The sequence below is a fragment of the Gymnodraco acuticeps genome, unplaced genomic scaffold, assembly GCF_902827175.1.
Source record: "Gymnodraco acuticeps unplaced genomic scaffold, fGymAcu1.1, whole genome shotgun sequence".
Lineage (NCBI taxonomy): Eukaryota > Metazoa > Chordata > Actinopteri > Perciformes > Bathydraconidae > Gymnodraco > Gymnodraco acuticeps.
This window is the reverse complement of record NW_022991628.1, coordinates 748790-765970: the sequence shown is the minus strand read 5'-3', so window position 1 is coordinate 765970 and position 17181 is coordinate 748790. Positions and strand designations below refer to the sequence as shown.

The following is a 17181-nucleotide window of genomic DNA, read 5'->3' as shown; positions in this document are numbered from 1 at the left end:
TCCTTCTCTCACACCCTACTTAATCCATCCTTCGTCTCCTTCACCTTCAGCTGATCTCTTCTAAAGTCCCGAAGGCGGAGTACGTTCCCACTATAATCCGCAGGGACGACCCGTCCATCATCCCCATCCTCTATGTGAGTCAAACACACTCGGACATGTGCTTAAAGATATATGGACATACCAAGCATACACTTTTTACAAACAACTATATGTGTTCATTTCTTTTTCCTTAGGACCATGAACATGCAACCTTTGATGACATTTTGGGTGAGTACACATTTTTGTTTTCTCTTAGCGTCTGCCTTTATAATAAAATATTCAATAAACATGTAATTCCAACAGTGAGTACAATGAATAACATAATGTACTTAAATCACATAATCTAATAATAAAATGACTAAGAACAGAAAAAAAGAAATATGAAACTCTCAATCGCATGATTTTGGGTCCAACTAATGATAGTTGTCTCATACACATGAGAATGCGTTGAAGTACAAAGACACACTTATTATAAAATATAGAGCCACAGCAGATTTATAAGACCAACAGTCTATAAAATCAATCACCTCTAGTCTTGAACGTGCAGCAGTTTGCCTGAGGAGCGGAGTCTGAACTCTGACTCACTCTGTAGGGGTTAAAGGTCAATTAAACAGCTACAGGCTAAGCTTCGCCTGCGATAAATCTCTTTTAAACTTGCTTGGATGTGGCTCAATTGCTCTGTTCATTTAGAATCAGTTTACATGCTGCAACACTACCGAAATATGTTTTTTAAAATGGATTCCTTCATTCAGAGAAGGACCCTCTGTTGCCTTGAGGATGCTAATGAATAATTCACATGTATAATGTATCAGGTTTCCATTTTTCTGTCTTTTATTGACCTGTTTTTTGCTGTTGAAACACTGTTGAATTCATATATTCCATTAGTGGCTGTGATGTCTTACTGTACTTGAACCCACCCTTCTAGAGGTTTCCTTTGTGTATACTTAACATTTCTCCCTCTCTCACCGTACATTGTTACTTGTCTCTTTTTGTATTCATTATGCTATCTGTCACTGTTGTTCACATCAATACAACCGGTTTTTCTCTCTCCCAGAGGAAATAGAGAAGAAGCTCACAGCTTACAGGAGAGGAAGCAAGTTCTGGAGGATGCTCATCTTTTGTCAGGTAAGGAACATGTAGACACTAAATAAAAGTAATACTGTATTTCCTGTAAAATTGTACATTCATTTGTGATAAATGGGGTTATGTTCATTCAAGACATTCATGCAGTGCACTGACAAGTAATAGGTACCATTTTTATATATAAATCAAGAAAACTACCAGTTGTGATGTATGTATTTGTTTCATTCTTGTGTGTGTGTGTGTTAGGGAGGACCTGGTCACCTGTATTTGCTGAAGAATAAAGTGGCAACTTTTGCGAAGGTTGAAAAGGAAGAGGACATGAGCCAGTAAGTTACCACTGGGTTTATATAACATTTTCTCTCCATCTCTGATACGCTTTGCTGAGAGCTATTTTACATTTGTGGGCTAGCATTTTAAAGTGGGAGGCAGCAAGGTGACATTTTTGCTTTGTCACTTTAGCTTTCTACTCTGAGGTGATTTGTGTTCAACTCCATTCTGTCCTTTACTTTGCCTTTGGCTAACACCGTTCCTTCCAATGCCCAAGCACTGACATGTGATGATACCTTACAAGACATTCAAAAACTAAACAAAGCCATTTACTAGAACAGATGTAATTACAGAGGTTTGAAGTGGATCGCGTTGTGTCAAGGAGTTGTAGAAGTTATGTTTAGAGGCGAGGTGATGACCAATGAACATCAGTATGGTTGCAAGCTAGGAAAGAGCACTACTTAAGCTATGATCGATTCAAGAATGTTAAAGGGGAAGATCAGTAGAGGTCAGAATGATTTCTATGGTCTCCTTGTGGACTTAGAGAAAGCATATGAGAAGGCTCTGAAAGAGAAGTCAAGAGGAGCAGAGAAGTTTTTAAGACTGGAGCACGATATGTGCAAAGGTATGGTGAGCTGTGCAGTATAGAAGTGACAGATGATTTCAAGGTGGAGGTGGGACTACATCAAGTATCAGCACTGAGCCCTTACTTGCTTACAATGGTGATGGACAGGCTGACGGAGGAGATCAGGCAGGCAGCCCGAGCTACGAGTGAAAGAACCAAACTTACATGAAACTTCCGTTGGGTTGCTTTAAAGTCAAGCTTCAGTTTAAGATTCACCCTGTAATAGATGTAAAACATGTGATGGAGCATTACTAACCTGACTCAGATGGTTTGTTTCACCAAACCACCTACAGTAGGAGAGCTCCATTGGAAGCCATTTGGAAAAGTATTTCAAAAATACTTGGCAGGTGATTGGATCAATCTGTCTATCACCTGCTATCATGGGCCACTTCTGATTGGTTAACAATGACTGGTACATGTGGAGCACAGCACTTCTGATTGGTGTGGATGACTGACACACAAGAAGAACAAAAACACTTTTTAAAAAAGCAGGCTTTGCAATTTGATAATTGCATCATTTAAAAATCGCGATTTCGATTTAAAATCGATGAATCGTTCAGCCCTAATCTGGAGGTGGCAGAGTTGAAGATGCTATGCTTTTGGTTTGGAATTGACGAGGACTGACAGGATTAAGATCGAGTATATTAGAGGGACAGATCAGGTTAGACGGTTTGGAGACAAAGTGAGAGGCCAGATTGAGATGGTTTGGACATTTGCAAAGGAGAGATGCTGGGTATATCTGGAGAAGTATGCTATCTGAAGGTAGAGGTGCCAGACAAAAGACAAGGCAAGAATGTGGTTTATACAGTAGATATGGTGAAGACGACATGCAGGTGATTGGCATGAGAGAGAGAATGCATACATACTGAAGACTTATCTTTTTGTCGCTGCTTTTAATTTGAATTGAAACTGAGCCGTTGTGTTCATCAGTAAAGTGGAACTTCTGTGTGAACTATTCATATCTTAATGCACTGTAACTTTTTATTCATGTACTTTTTATTCATGCATTTTTTCTTTTAATGTTTATTTTATTATCTTTTACTGTTTTGAAATGCCTTTGTCTGAATGTCTTTCATTTTTGTAAAGCACCTTGAATTGCCTTGTGTTGAAAGGTGCTATATAAATAAACTTGCCTTGCCTACATAGAGTATAAGAGATTAAAACAAGTTATCTGCTGTAGTGAGCCATACCTCAAGAAGCCAGAGTAAGACAATGTAGGGAGGTATTTATCATTAAGATAGCTTAGCTGCCCTCTCATTGAGTCCTAATCCATCAAATATCACAAAAAGGGCTCCATCATATAAAAATGTATTTTGTGAAGAGAAACCAGCTCACTAAAGAAGTCTCTCATTTTAGGCCTTCAAATGATTGAAGATCCTGATGCAAATGACTTATGTAAATGCTCTTTTCTCCATTTTCAGAATATAAATAATATTTCTGCTCTTCCACTTGACTTAAATCGAAGATGTTCCACTGGGATGATTCAACCTTCAATTGTTTGTCATTCATGAACAATTGAGAATCTTTCAGAGCGTCTCCCATGGGGGGGCGGGGGGGGGGGCATCTTTGAATAGTTGATGGTTTAGAGATATAAAACACAAGCCTCACTTCCTGTTCTTTGCTAAATCAAGTGGTTAATCACCAAAGATGTGCTTGACGCGAGCTAATCATTTTTTAAAGGTCATTTTTCGCATTTAATTCCATGGGAACGGTTGGTAAGAGTGATAACTGACGTCTTTGTTTTTGTTCAGATTCTGGAGGAGGCTTAGTCGCTTCATGAGCAAAGTCAACCCAGAACCCAACCTCATCCACATAATGGGATGCTACGTCCTGGGCAACCCCAACGGAGAGAAGGTAAACAGACGCTGACGCAAGAAGACACACCATCACACACACTTTCACAACCTATAACACAAAAGCTCTACTTTACCCTAATTACATCTCAGGCCAGAGGACGTTTAGTTTACAGAAAAGATGGTGACATTTGGTGTCGCCATGATAAAAATGTTACTTCACGATTTTAGTGGTCAAATCAATTCCCTAAAACGAAAATATATAAAAGTCAGTAATAGTACAAAAAGAGTGATTACATTTATGAAAAGATGCAACCAGATTTTGACAAACAAAAAGTCCCAATGCTATATTTATATTAGGACATGTATGTTGTCCAAATAACACTGTAATCTTACAATTATGATAAATCGCTACTCTCAAACAAAGAGTATTTCACAGAAGATACTAATGTCATTTAAAAATGAACACACATGTCAGCTATGGACTGGTTTTGCTCCAGTGTTTAAGTTGCAGTAGCTTTGCAAGTGGCATAGCAGTTATCTGCTGAAGCTAATGCATAGCGCATCGAAACTATAACAACATGGCAGGTCTATGTAGATATTACATAAAGACCGCAAGTAAGGTCGGCTAAGGCTGTTTGTGTTTGTTCAAAGAAAGCTAAATGAAGGCCATTGTGGTTTCTCATTTCATTACTTCTCAGTAATGCACATGCAGCAAGCCAGTTGCACTACCAATTGTCTTTTATCACATTGCAGGAATGTGGTAAACAAAATGACTTAGTAAAGTAATCACATATTTAGTGAGACACCTTTATCCCACATTGAATGAAAGAATGTAAACACAGTTTCTCTGGAGGATACAGGCAGACAATGTTCAACAGCGGTGAAATCCGATTCCCAACAATTCATTACTTCCTGTGCTGGTGGCGTACACACCGTGGCCCAAGTAGAGTAGATTTGGCAATTCATTCATAACAAGGTTGATTTACGTGTTCAAAACGTCAGATTTATGTGCCACGCAAACTGATTTAATACATTAGGCTGCCCGAGGTGTATAGACGTTTTGTTCCCTGTCTCCTATCATTAAAGTGAGCGCTTCCTTGTGCTCGCTCGTGCCTCGCTTTGTTCTCCACCGCTAGTTTTTCTGTTTGCTGCCCTGTGCTTTCATATTTATTTTCATAGCGTCGCGTTAGTCTGATAAACACCACACGTTCATCCCGGCTGCCTCCGTTTCTAGCTCTTTCTTCCTCAACATGTGGGACTATTACCTCACTCTGTGTGATGTTACTGGATGAAGCACACAGGCTGAGTAATGATGCACCTCTCTCTACCTGACAGGAACAAACAGTAAGACACAACCAAAAAATCGAAATCAAAGCAGACAAACAAACTGGCAGACACACAGAGGAACGACATAGCTAGCGGGGTTTGTCTGACCTAGCTGTCTGTTCCAGTCATGTCTGCCAAAATACTTTGTTATATAAAGTGGGTCTCTCTGGGGTAGATGGAGAGTCTGGAAGTCTGCAGTACAGTGTGCAGAGTGACATCTCCCCCCCTGCAGACAAACACAGGCACCTGCCTCAACAAAGCTTCAATTCCAAAACAACAATATTGGTGTGATTCATATTTTACTCAAAGCTTGGTCCCAAGATCTCAAAGTGATATTTTCTCACGCTGGAGGCTAAATGTAATCTAAACTACAGTTAATGAGTATTTGTTTATACCTCCCTAGAGTACACTCATACAATTACAAAGTGATTTTACTAGAGACACAAGTGTTTTTAATCAAACATATTCTCCATTATACACTATATGGGGAAAAGTGTGGTCCCTTTAGTAGTATACATTTGATGTGCTAAACAGCATCCAAACTCCAAGAAAGTCTTTAAACTTCAAGAGTAGTGATATTTCTCAATTATCTTTTGGTCATATACCGTTTTTCTCTAACATTTAGTATTTTCTTTACTTTCTTAATCATATAACCAGCCATAGAAAAGCCCATCATCAACAGAGAACATCACTCCCAGCCGCTCTGTCTGCCAAAGCATAAATGGAGTCAGATTGGGTCCCTGTTGTATACATTTTGAAACAGGAAGGATCAATGCCAAATGATTAACTACAGACAGCATAAACCAATGGCTTGCAAACACCACGTCGCCGTACATGACTTAAATAATAACCAAGAGGTTGTCTTCAACACACATGATGTGCTCAAGCTGCTTGAGAGGAGATTTCAAAACATACTGCAATTTCACACACACTCACTCGCTGTATATTCACATGCTGCATGTCACTATCTGCAGTTGTGCTTCTTGATTGGCTATAACAATTGATATGTATTTAAGCGTATGCTGTTAATACAGACATGCATCCTGAAGGCATAATAGTCCGGGCTGACTTTAATAGAGAAGTAAATTAAACTACCCCCTCCCTGTTTGAAAACATATTAGTTTATTCATGATTAATACAAATGACTCAGCAAATACCAAAGGGGTCTAGCCTGTTCATTACAGCAAGAGCTGATTTTGTAATTATAATCATTTCCAATATAATATTGTCTTGTTTTGGGGTTCTTTCATTGATATGAATGTCATTTAATCTAAGAAATGAACATTTGCCGCAGTTCTGAACATTAAAAGGAGCTCCAATTTGCTGATATTAGGGGAGGGGTGAAATGCTTATGCTCTGTAGTAAAGAAAACCACAGTTATAACTCTGTGAAATGTGGAGAAGGCTGCTTTTCAGTTTCTAACACCACAGCACTTAGGGTTTGTCAGTTTTGAGACACAGCGTTGAGGATGAAAACATAGGCTGGAGTAGAGCAGCAGGGGAACAGGTCAGCCAGGCAGTCTGACCTACTTTTCTCATTCAGAGTTGTTTAAGCATGTTGTTTTGTCAGCACAAATTCTGCCTCAGTCCTGGCAACAATAGCCTCAGAGGACAGACAGGAAACAACCCAACATTAATAGGGTCCAAGCACAACAACATTTCTTGCATGAAAAGCAAACATGACACTAAAAAACAGCAACAAATGTAAAAAATATCGGCGTCCCACCCTCGAAGTGCATGAGATATTTGTTTTTTGCCTCCAGCTCTCTGCACTACAGACTCGGCACACCGCCTGCGTCTCCCCAAACATTCTCTCCGCCACATCTGGCATGAAGCCATCTTCTTTTAACTTTTTCAAAGGACTGCAAACACGGAGGAATGAAAGCTGCTCTTTTCATCGCCACCTCCATTTTGACATCACAAAGTGAAAAAGAAAAGCGCATGTGGCCCTTTGATTTATTTGACAGAGGGGTATTCCACGTGAACAAATTGGAGCAAGAAATCAGTCAGCTTCAATTTTTAATGTGCACGTGTCTGTGAGAAACTGCAGAATAGATTACTGAGAAACCCCAAATCACTGTAATGCTCCAATCAAACTGTCATTATGTAATTAGGGCTGCAATTGATTTATTTGACTGAATAAGGAAAAAATATTATATTGCCATCAAAGTCTTTATATGCTTGTTCCAACAGTTCCAGAATATTTCATCTACACTGAGAAAAATCTACAAATTCTCACATCTGAATAGCAGGAAGCAGTCAGTGTTCTCCATTCATTTTTTAAATGCTGCATTTAATATTGTGGTATTGGAAAAAACACTTATCAGCCAACAAATCCCTCTAATTTACAGATAAGTTCAAGCTTTGATTTGAATATTTTCGTTTAATTTCTTCCTGAACATGAATAGGATAATGAGGTACTTCTGTAACCTTTTAGAAGCTCTGCTGTTTCACGGAAAAGCAGAATCAGAATTCTGCACAGCGGTTATATGCTTTTGCGGTTTATACCTCCTTGTTACCTGCTCGAGAATGTGCACGTCTCTTTGGCGGTAATGAGCAGGATTCATAGCCGTTCTTGAGTGTGTTGTTATGTTTGTGTCTGAGTGTGTGTTGTGTATGAAGATGCAGGCTTCCCAGTGGGATTAATTGCTGTTTGCTTCCTTATCTCGTCCCAACAGCTGTTTCAGAAACTGAAGAATCTGATGAGGCCTTATTCTGTAGAGTTCGGGTCGCCGCTGGAGCTGTCTGCTCAGGGTGGGTATGAACAAAACACCCCGACACACACATCAAACAGACCCGCACGGGCATTGTGATTTCTCAAACGAATACACACATGAAGCGTGTATGAAAGACAAATCGCTGTCTATCATTAACATGTAGAGGAGGAATTTACTCAAACAGCTTCTCCATTTTTCAAAAACATGAACTTTGCTTTGATAAGACGTTTGAAAATGCAAAAGATCCAAGTCATAGACTCAGTTATTCCCAATGACGACCACCAACCTTATTGCCACCAGAGTTTTGTTTCTTATCAATATTAAGAAATGTTCTTTAATATATCTGGACAGTTGCAAATTGTTGATATTCTATGTATTTGCAAAGGCTAGCTGTCCATAGCAACTGAAGCATGATACATGTTTGTATGGTTGTAGTTAGTTGGGCACGCACTGACCTTAGTTTAGATTAGGGAAAGGGTCAGTTCCGGACATCCCAGTTTATGTCATGGATTTTTTGACCTTTCAAAATCCTATAGGATATTTTCAGAAACTTGTGAATTAACATCTTAAATGTTGTAACCCATCTGCAATGAATACTATCCCAATATCTTAAGGTTAGAGACAAATATGATACAATAATAAATGATCCTCCTAACAGTATAGTCAAAATGTCATGGTTGTGTTTTTTTCAGCTCTAAAGCTACATTTAGCAAGATCTGTGGGACACCATTTTGTGTGCAGGACAAAATCATTTCAAGACATGATAGGACTATTTTAATACTAGTCATAATTAAAATGTTGTTGAGGTAAAGTAAATAAATATGCGAGATATCAATTTAAAAATACTCTTGGTCTTGTAAAAAACGATTGGAGTATTTGGATTCAGCAACAACAATTTACATGAATGCAAATGATCCTTTCTTTCATGGGTTTTCAGTGCAAACTTTGAACCCAAACCATTATAGAATAACCAATTTATCAGGATTAGAAAACACACTTGTAGTAGAATGTGTTCAAGGTCCGCAGAATTAACTACTTTTAAAATAAGTTGACCAAGAAAATCCATGACAAGGAATTTGAGGTCTTAGTGAAATTATATGGAAAATTGTAAAACAAAAAAGTGATATGCTCTCTTAATGGTTGAATAATTATGTTCCTGTCTCGTTTACCAATCAAGGCAAAGAGCTGATCGAGCTGTACTTCGACTTCCGCCTCTACCGGCTCTGGAAGACCCGCCAGCACTCCAAAGTCTTGGACTATGAGGAATTTTTGTGACGAAGAAACCTGGATAATGGGCGCAGCGGAGCCCCCCAGGAACCCGTCCAAAAGCGATCCAATGACTGAACATTTGCTCAACTATAGCACTCGACCCGACAAATTTAAACACTCATACCTGCTTTCATCCTGGAGAGGACTGGGAGAAGAGGAGGATGTGAAGGCAGGCAGGATTGAGGAGGCTGAAGACAAACTCAATTATGCTGTGCCTCAGCTCCTCCTCGTTATCAGAGTAAGGATCAAAGACTAACAAAAAGGGCCGAAAAAATACACAAAAGAAAAAAAATGAGGAAAGATCAGAGAAAACTGGGCTGTCCAAGTCTTAGTCACCAACTCCATTTGCATCTTGAAGGCAAAGGAGAAACAAAAAATCAAATAATAAAAAAAAGGTCATTTTAGTCACCCCTCTATCGCAAAAAGACATTTTCGGAGGCGTATGGGCTTCAGCAAAATCTCATTCTGCCATAATGTGGTTCTGTGATTAGACTGGACCTCTCAGACCCCGAGACAAACATATACATAAATAATCCATGTGTCGATGTGTGTATATACCACATGAATATAGTAGCATAGCTTTAGTCATGCAAATAATACTCTATATGAGAATAATGATGCATAATTTATTTTCGATGTGCATTGTTGTGCAGTTTCATATGGAAATACTTTGGAATAACTCAGGTTTTAGCCATGAAGTACTTCATCTGTTTGTCCATTCTATCAAGATATTGTAATCTTCATCACCATTGCTTGGAATGAATGTATTACCTCTCTGGAAATGTATCTTCAGTTTGAGGAATTGAGCTTCATGTTTTGGTTAAAAAAAAAAAAAAGTAGGGAAAAAAAAGTGCTGATTTTGTGAGAGAGAGTGTGTGAGTATTTTCCATGTAAAAAAAAAAACATGAAGATGTTGTGTGTATTTCTCTTTCTGCTCCTCTGTTAAAGCAAAAATGTTCATCACCTTCACTTGCCATTTCTCTCTCTTCCTGTCACACACATACGCAAATACAGTTTAGCATGATTCATGATGTCAAGAGGGATGTAACAGCCATCCAAGAGCTCCTGCCACTGCAGTGGAGGAGTCGCCCTATTGATCCCTGCCACTCTACTGCAGAAGGTCCGAGCCACATAGCCCTGTCAGCGGAGCCAGCTGCTCTCACTATCTGCCAAACACTCTTGGCATATCTTAATGGCAGGCAAACGAGTTTCCGCCACCTCGTATATCACTGGGCAGAGGTCCAGTCTGAGGACCGGAGTTCTCTGAATTAAACAGATCTGCCAGGGGTTTAAGCTGTTAACAGCCTCCTGCCGCCCCTGCCAGGTGTCGGCTGGTAAAAAGGCCAGAAATATGCACAGAGTGTGTGTGTGTGTGTCTGAGGCAGCACACCACCTGAGTGACCAGAGCGGTCTCACATGAAAGAAGGTGAAATGTGGAGAGCAGCCACTAAGCCGAAATCTGAAAACATTGCTTATATACACACAAACAGAAACACTGGGGCTGGGACAAAAAGACATTTAAGAAATCAATACATCGGGACATGTGAAAGGGGTCCACAGATTTTACCAATAAAAAGACAGTTTACCCATTGTGAAGAACTCAGTCTGTGAAAACATTATCTGTATGCTTGTCTGTGGGGGACTCAGGCCAAAATAACCCTGTTGATGTCATCAGATGTATCTCAGTTTCAGCTTATGACAATTACCAGGCATACAATCAAGTTTTTTTAATGGCAAGTGACAAAGGACTTTGGGGCTTGATTAAGGGACGTTAAGTCTCTCATAGTCTCTATAGTATAAAGTTAAGCAGTACTAAATCACGAGGTCAAACTATCTTTAGCAAAGCAAAGATACATGTGCTTCACCATTGAAACGGGGACAGTGACACTCTAAAAAGCACAGAAAATCTCAACACTCAGTTTATTTGATTTCTCAGGTTGACATGTTTCTGTGAAGGTCCTTAAAAGTCCATTGAGCTTTTGTACTTATGGAGTTCTGCAATCCCAGTTGTTATGTGTCTGTCATTTCTAACGACACGCTGCTGCATTTCGGCCATAACTTTACCAATGTGGCAGCGTTCCAAGGAGACATTGCTAAATCACGCAACGGCTCACTGCTCAGCCAATCACAGCGGAGTCCTGTAATGACATCGGCCCCTGAATGTCAGTGAAAACCTCGCTGCAGAGCAACACTTGCTAAGTAGGATTTTAAACCAGTCATTGAGTCTCTGCATAATTCATTGGCGTGCAGAACGTTTACAGAGTGCATGAGGAATAATATTTTTGTTATTTAATAGATTGACCCAAGCCCTTCATAACACACACATACAAACAAACTCACAAACACAGATACTCTTGATCTGTGTTTGGCAAACACATTTCCATTTGTCCTTATTTGTGTGGATGTGTTCATATTTGGAGCACTATGTGGGGGCTTTTTTTCTGTTAAAGTCAACCAGCCTCACTGTGAGTGCTCTCTTCTAACAAAACTCTGCTTTTATTTGCGTGTGCTCTCTCTCTGACATTGCAGTGCTAGCCTACAGTTTGTCTGGCACAGACAATTGCTCTCTCAGCCTGAGTCACGCAGAACATGTTTTCACTTCAGATTTAAAGGCCAAACACCTGTCATATTTCATTGAGCCGTGTTCATTCCAGCAGAAGCATTAAGCCTGCTACTGAACGGTTTTCTCAACATAACTCCATGGTATACTTTTAATTCAAAATCCAGCAGCGATGATATGGATTCAGTCAAGTCAGAAAATGTCTTTCTCATGCCATAGAAACTGTCTATAAAGATATTCATGGTAATACCTTTTCTGTTATATTTCTTGGGCTGAACTGACCGTGATGTGAAGAGCACTCTGACTCAGGAGTTTGAGAGAGCTTTGATATTTTCTTCTTCAGCAAAAAATCCCACAACATTTCACCGGAAATCTAATTAAAGATGCAAACGTGTCCAATTGTCTTTCCCAGTCTGCGTTGTATTATTTGCCTTTTTATTCCATTTCACACGGTGGGGAAATCAGCGGGGAAATCTAAGAAAAAAATCGTATTTCAAGAATTTCCCCCAATTAGCCAAAAGATATCATTAGTACTCTTTGTAAATGAACGAGGTGCTGGCCTTTCCCCATTTCAAACAGAGATGTGGAATCATTTTGGCTGGGAAAACCTGATAAAACCTCACTACTGCCAACAAACAGGCCTTTTCCATTGTTCTGCAATACATATCTCATTTTAATTGGAAAACATCTTACACTAAACTGTTAAGGTCCAATTAAAAAAGAAGTGTGAATATGGTTCTTTTCATGTAATAGATAGATAGATAGATAGATAGATAGATAGATAGATAGATAGATAGATAGATAGATAGATAGATAGATAGATAGATAGATAGATAGATAGATAGATAGATAGATAGATAGATAGATAGATAGATAGATGGATAGATAGATAGATAGATAGATAGATAGATAGATAGATAGATAGATAGATAGATAGATAGATAGATAGATAGATAGATAGATAGATAGATAGATAGATAGATATATAGATAGATAGATAGATGGATAGACGGATAGACGGATAGACAGATAGACGGATAGACAGATGGATAGATAGACGGATGGACAGACGGATAGATAGACGGATAGACGGATAGACGGATAGACGGATAGACGGATAGACGGATAGACGGATAGACGGATAGACGGATAGACGGATAGACGGATAGACGGATAGACGGATAGACAGATAGACAGATAGACAGATAGATAGATAGATAGATAGATAGATAGATAGATAGATAGATAGATAGATAGATAGATAGATAGATAGATAGATAGATAGATAGATAGATAGATAGATAGATAGATAGAGACAAATCTAATGCTTCTTCGAACAATGGTCAGTAAGTGGCCAATGCCTATTGATCAAAGGAAAAGCCAAGAGAGCAACTTCAACTGTATTCCCAGTCCAACATCTACCAAGTGGCTTCTTCCTGACTGGTGCAAAGTGGTAGCAGAATCGATGAAAGGTAGATAGAAGAGGCATATGTTTAATCACGAGAAGAGAAACATGTCAGAGAGTTCTTTCTAGAATAAATCTCAGTTCAGCCCCAGTGCCAGAAATGAGTTAGCATAGCAGGGAAACAGAAAGAGATGTCAACAAAAACACACATTTCTAATTATTTTTTGTCTTAGCAGCATTAGCATGCAGAATTGCAGATAAGGCAGTCTTGTTCCAGAGGAAGTACTTCTGCAGTACCTTATCTCCCCGTCCCAGAAACCCCTCAATCCCTAATCTCCGTGCACTTGCCTTTCACACACTCTGCTTAGCTTTTCCACCTCCATCTCTCTTTCCTTTCTCCACTTGAAGTAAAATGTAAGTTTGATATGCAAACATCACAGACAGTTTGTTAATATTCAAGTGCAATTCTTTCAGCACAGTCCCCCGAAACTCCTGATTTTAAAGACCACCATGCGCCAACACAACGGTTTACACATTTCCCTTTCACCTCTTTCTTGGAGGGGGCGGAAACGAACATGACAGAGAAAAATCTGATGATTGATAATGAATATAAAGAAAGTAAAACATTATGTTAACGCAAACATCATTGAAGCAAGCATCCCACTAAGTATTCAACTTAAAGCAGGTGTTATCTTAAGCTGTTCTCCTGAGTCCTTCAAGGTCAAAAAGCATTGAACCCCCGGAGGCTACAAACTGCAGAGTGCATGAAAAGGCCAAGCCTAGTTTAACATTGATGAATGTGGTACATTTGGTAGGACTTGTGTTTTATGGTAGGGTAAGTTATGTTGCATACATTTACTTCATTAATCAGATAGAATGTCTTTTTTTGTTAGCGTTCATTTACAACTTTAATCTCTGGTTTTCTCCTTAAATATTAACCCTTCACCGCTGGCTTCACAATTGAGTTTTCTTTACCTATACTGGCCCTACAGTATATATGAGTCAAAGACAACACACTAAGAAAATAACATAAAAAGGTAAGTCATCATATCGTATGTCTCAATCGATGTAAGCACAAATAAATTGAATTCTTATTCAAAAGGGCATTCAAGTTCCCTGCTTCTTATCCTCCTTCTTATTCCACTTAAAAACCGATACAGCCCCTTGGACAATCAGGACTCCTAGTGAGGGTTATGGACGAATAAAAAGAGGAAAAGTTAACATTTCGAGGAACGGAGTAGTCACATAACACAGATGATATGTTCCTTCTTGGCTGTGACCCAGTCACTATGACAATAAACCACGCTCAGCACAGAAGAGAGCTACAATAATAAACTTCCTTTCAAAACCAGCAGATAATCCGACAGGAGTTTATCGACTCTACTGTATGAGAAATGGGAGCCACTGATGTTGACTGACTGTTATATACTGCAAATGCATACAACCTGGTCTTTACACAGCTGAATATATTATTTCATATGCAGCAGCAAGCTAAGAAACAGATAATTAGGAATTTAAAAATATTGAAATTACAAGGAGGCCATCTCTACTTATAGGAAATGATTTGTAGTGTGCTTAGCAACAAGTGACTATCAGTATACAATAAAGACGAACCAGGAGATCAGCTATTAAGGTATTCTAAATGGTATTATGAAGTATTGCTTTGATGCTCAGCTGAATGCATCTGATTGCCAAGAATGGCCATTGTTGAGTTTCCCATCAGAGCCTGTGTAGGAGTACTTGATCCTTGGAAATCAAAGGAAACAACGATGGTTGCCATGAAACCAGTTCAGCTGAACAACACTTAAACAATAATGACACTTCTTCTTTACAATGTAAATCAGCAGCATGAGAGCATCAGGCCAAACAACCACTATAAAATAACTGAGCTCAGCCACTCCAAGATATGTAGCCTATTATGTGTAACATATAAAAATGCAGGAGCCAATCTTAGAGACAGATGAAAAGAGCATAAAACACACAAACAACAACTGAATAGAGAGAAGACATCATCTCAGATGTTAGTAAATGCAGTATTACCTCTGTGAAGTTAGTTGAGGTTGCTGCTAACCGGTTAGTTTTCTGGCAGGTTGGCTCCACAGCAGGACTGGTGAACACGCGTGGCAGCGAACATGCATGTTTTTTCCATAAAGGCTTCAAGTAGTAACACAGTGCGGTTGTTTTCGGCTGACCTTTAACTCAGCGAACTACTGTTTACAGTCTTTGTTTAGCATGTTTCCAGCAGCGTCATGTTAGCTAACGGAGAGCAGGCTTGGTTACAGCAACAGCTGACACGCGAAGGTTTAAATACCCCGCCTCATTACGAAGGGTGCGTTTGATATCCTGTAGGCTACAGCCGCTTGATGATACACACATCTATGAAATAGCAACTCCACCTTGTATACTCTGTTACAAGCACGAATTCATTTTTTTAATGCAAGACAAAGTAGGCTAGGTCATCCAAATATATTAGTATAATAGTTTATCTTAATCTTGTATTACTTGATATTTTATATGTTGATTATGTTGTGTTTAATTATTCTAAACATGCAAAGTAAGAGGTTCAGTATTTTCTCACAAACCTAGCCTAAAAGTGAAATACACCGAGTAATTTATTTATTTATTTGCACCACTGCTCCTCAGGGTAGTTGTCTGTGTGAAATAGCCTGCAGGCTTTATTAAAGTAATATCTTCTTGATAATGATATTGTATTAATCTTGCATAATGCTAAAGGCAACGATCACAGTAAACTACAGCCTTCTATTCCATGTAGAAAACTCCACACGATCTGAATTCAAACAAGGTTGATTTGACATTTGCAAAGCTGTACACAAGTTCAGCACTTGAGCTTTTTCGCTCGTGCTGCAGGCGTACCACATCACATCCAGTGTTCCAGTCAGAGGATTAGACTTAGATAGGCACTTCAAATACAGCTTAAAAAAGGCAAACAGGCAAAAGAATAACCCATCTGATAATAATATGTTAAGTGAGTAGGCCTATGTATTTTTCCTATAGCCTAGAAATTCTAAATTAACATTCATACTTTATTATTGTGAAGTGAACAAAGTCTGACTGAGATGAGGCTCATCATTGTTCATTTCTACTCTGCAGCTACATCCACACTTGAAAAATCTTTAATTAAATAAGGAATGTCAAGAGTCTCAATTGAGTCCTTTCTATATTTAAAGCCTTGTTGTAGCATAACTCAAAAATGCAGCAATAGCAGTAAGTGAATTTAGTTTCTCTCTGCTAATAATTGAAAGGTTTGTTTGTTCTGTTTTCCACAGTTGTAAAATGTTAAACTTCTGATGTTGTGATCTTTCCTTTTAGAAGATTGCAGTCTATTTTAATTGGACAGGCAGTGTACTGAAGAAGGGTAAAGGTGGGAGGCGGAGTGTACCACTAAACTAAACTTACCTGCAGAATTAGGTCTTTAAAAAAGCGTGCATTATTACAAAAGGCTGAGCAAGTATTTTATTTGACTGTTTTACTGCAATTTGTTCCTTTCCTACCTCTTTGGCCTGCAGCAGGTAACAATTAAGTGAGCATGAGGAGTGAAGGCTCAGATTCTGTCACACTCAGCACTTCTTAGTGCTGATGTGGAGATATACGCTGCTTTATGAACCCCAGGGGGGGCATAACAGCACAGTTCAGGACCCAAAGATGCATTTACACTGCATCTTATACGACCAACATTACGCTGTTCGGTACAGTGAGCTTCGTTTATAATGCCCCAGAAACTTGACCAATTTCAAACCTGGCCTTTGGATTCCTTTTATGTTGATGTTCTGATGTTTATGGCTGTATGTTATTGATGCTCACTCTGTTTTGCACAGTTCTTCACACTCATGAGATTTATAACCCACTGTATCAGACAGCAGTCCCTAATTGGATTTGAGTCTGATTAAAAAAAAAACGATTATGCTATGCACATAAGTCCATTTGCCCTGTACTGATTAGTACATTTAATTTTTGGTGCGTTTCAGTTATATCAACTTTATATATTCATATTCACATTAGCGTGAAACTATAATTCACTTTCTACATTTATTTTTCTTTACTCATAAAGTAAAATAATTGAGAAGTTAAGAGTTA

At 38.9% G+C, this 17181-nt stretch overlaps 1 protein-coding gene across 10 annotated transcripts in view; it reads left to right on the top strand.

The window, feature by feature from the left end:
• Positions 1-12085, top strand: part of LOC117534100 (NMDA receptor synaptonuclear signaling and neuronal migration factor) — a 42787-nt gene extending 30702 nt beyond the window's left edge. For all 10 annotated transcript variants that reach the window (XM_034198150.1, XM_034198147.1, XM_034198152.1 and 7 more), the window contains 7 exons: positions 51-134; positions 234-267; positions 1094-1164; positions 1369-1448; positions 3766-3868; positions 7814-7889; positions 9030-12085. In XM_034198150.1, coding sequence (XP_034054041.1) covers positions 51-134; positions 234-267; positions 1094-1164; positions 1369-1448; positions 3766-3868; positions 7814-7889; positions 9030-9127 — 546 coding nt within the window. In that variant the 3' untranslated portion in view covers positions 9128-12085. The remainder of the gene's footprint in view (positions 1-50; positions 135-233; positions 268-1093; positions 1165-1368; positions 1449-3765; positions 3869-7813; positions 7890-9029) is intronic.
• The last annotated feature ends 5096 nt before the right edge of the window (positions 12086-17181 follow it).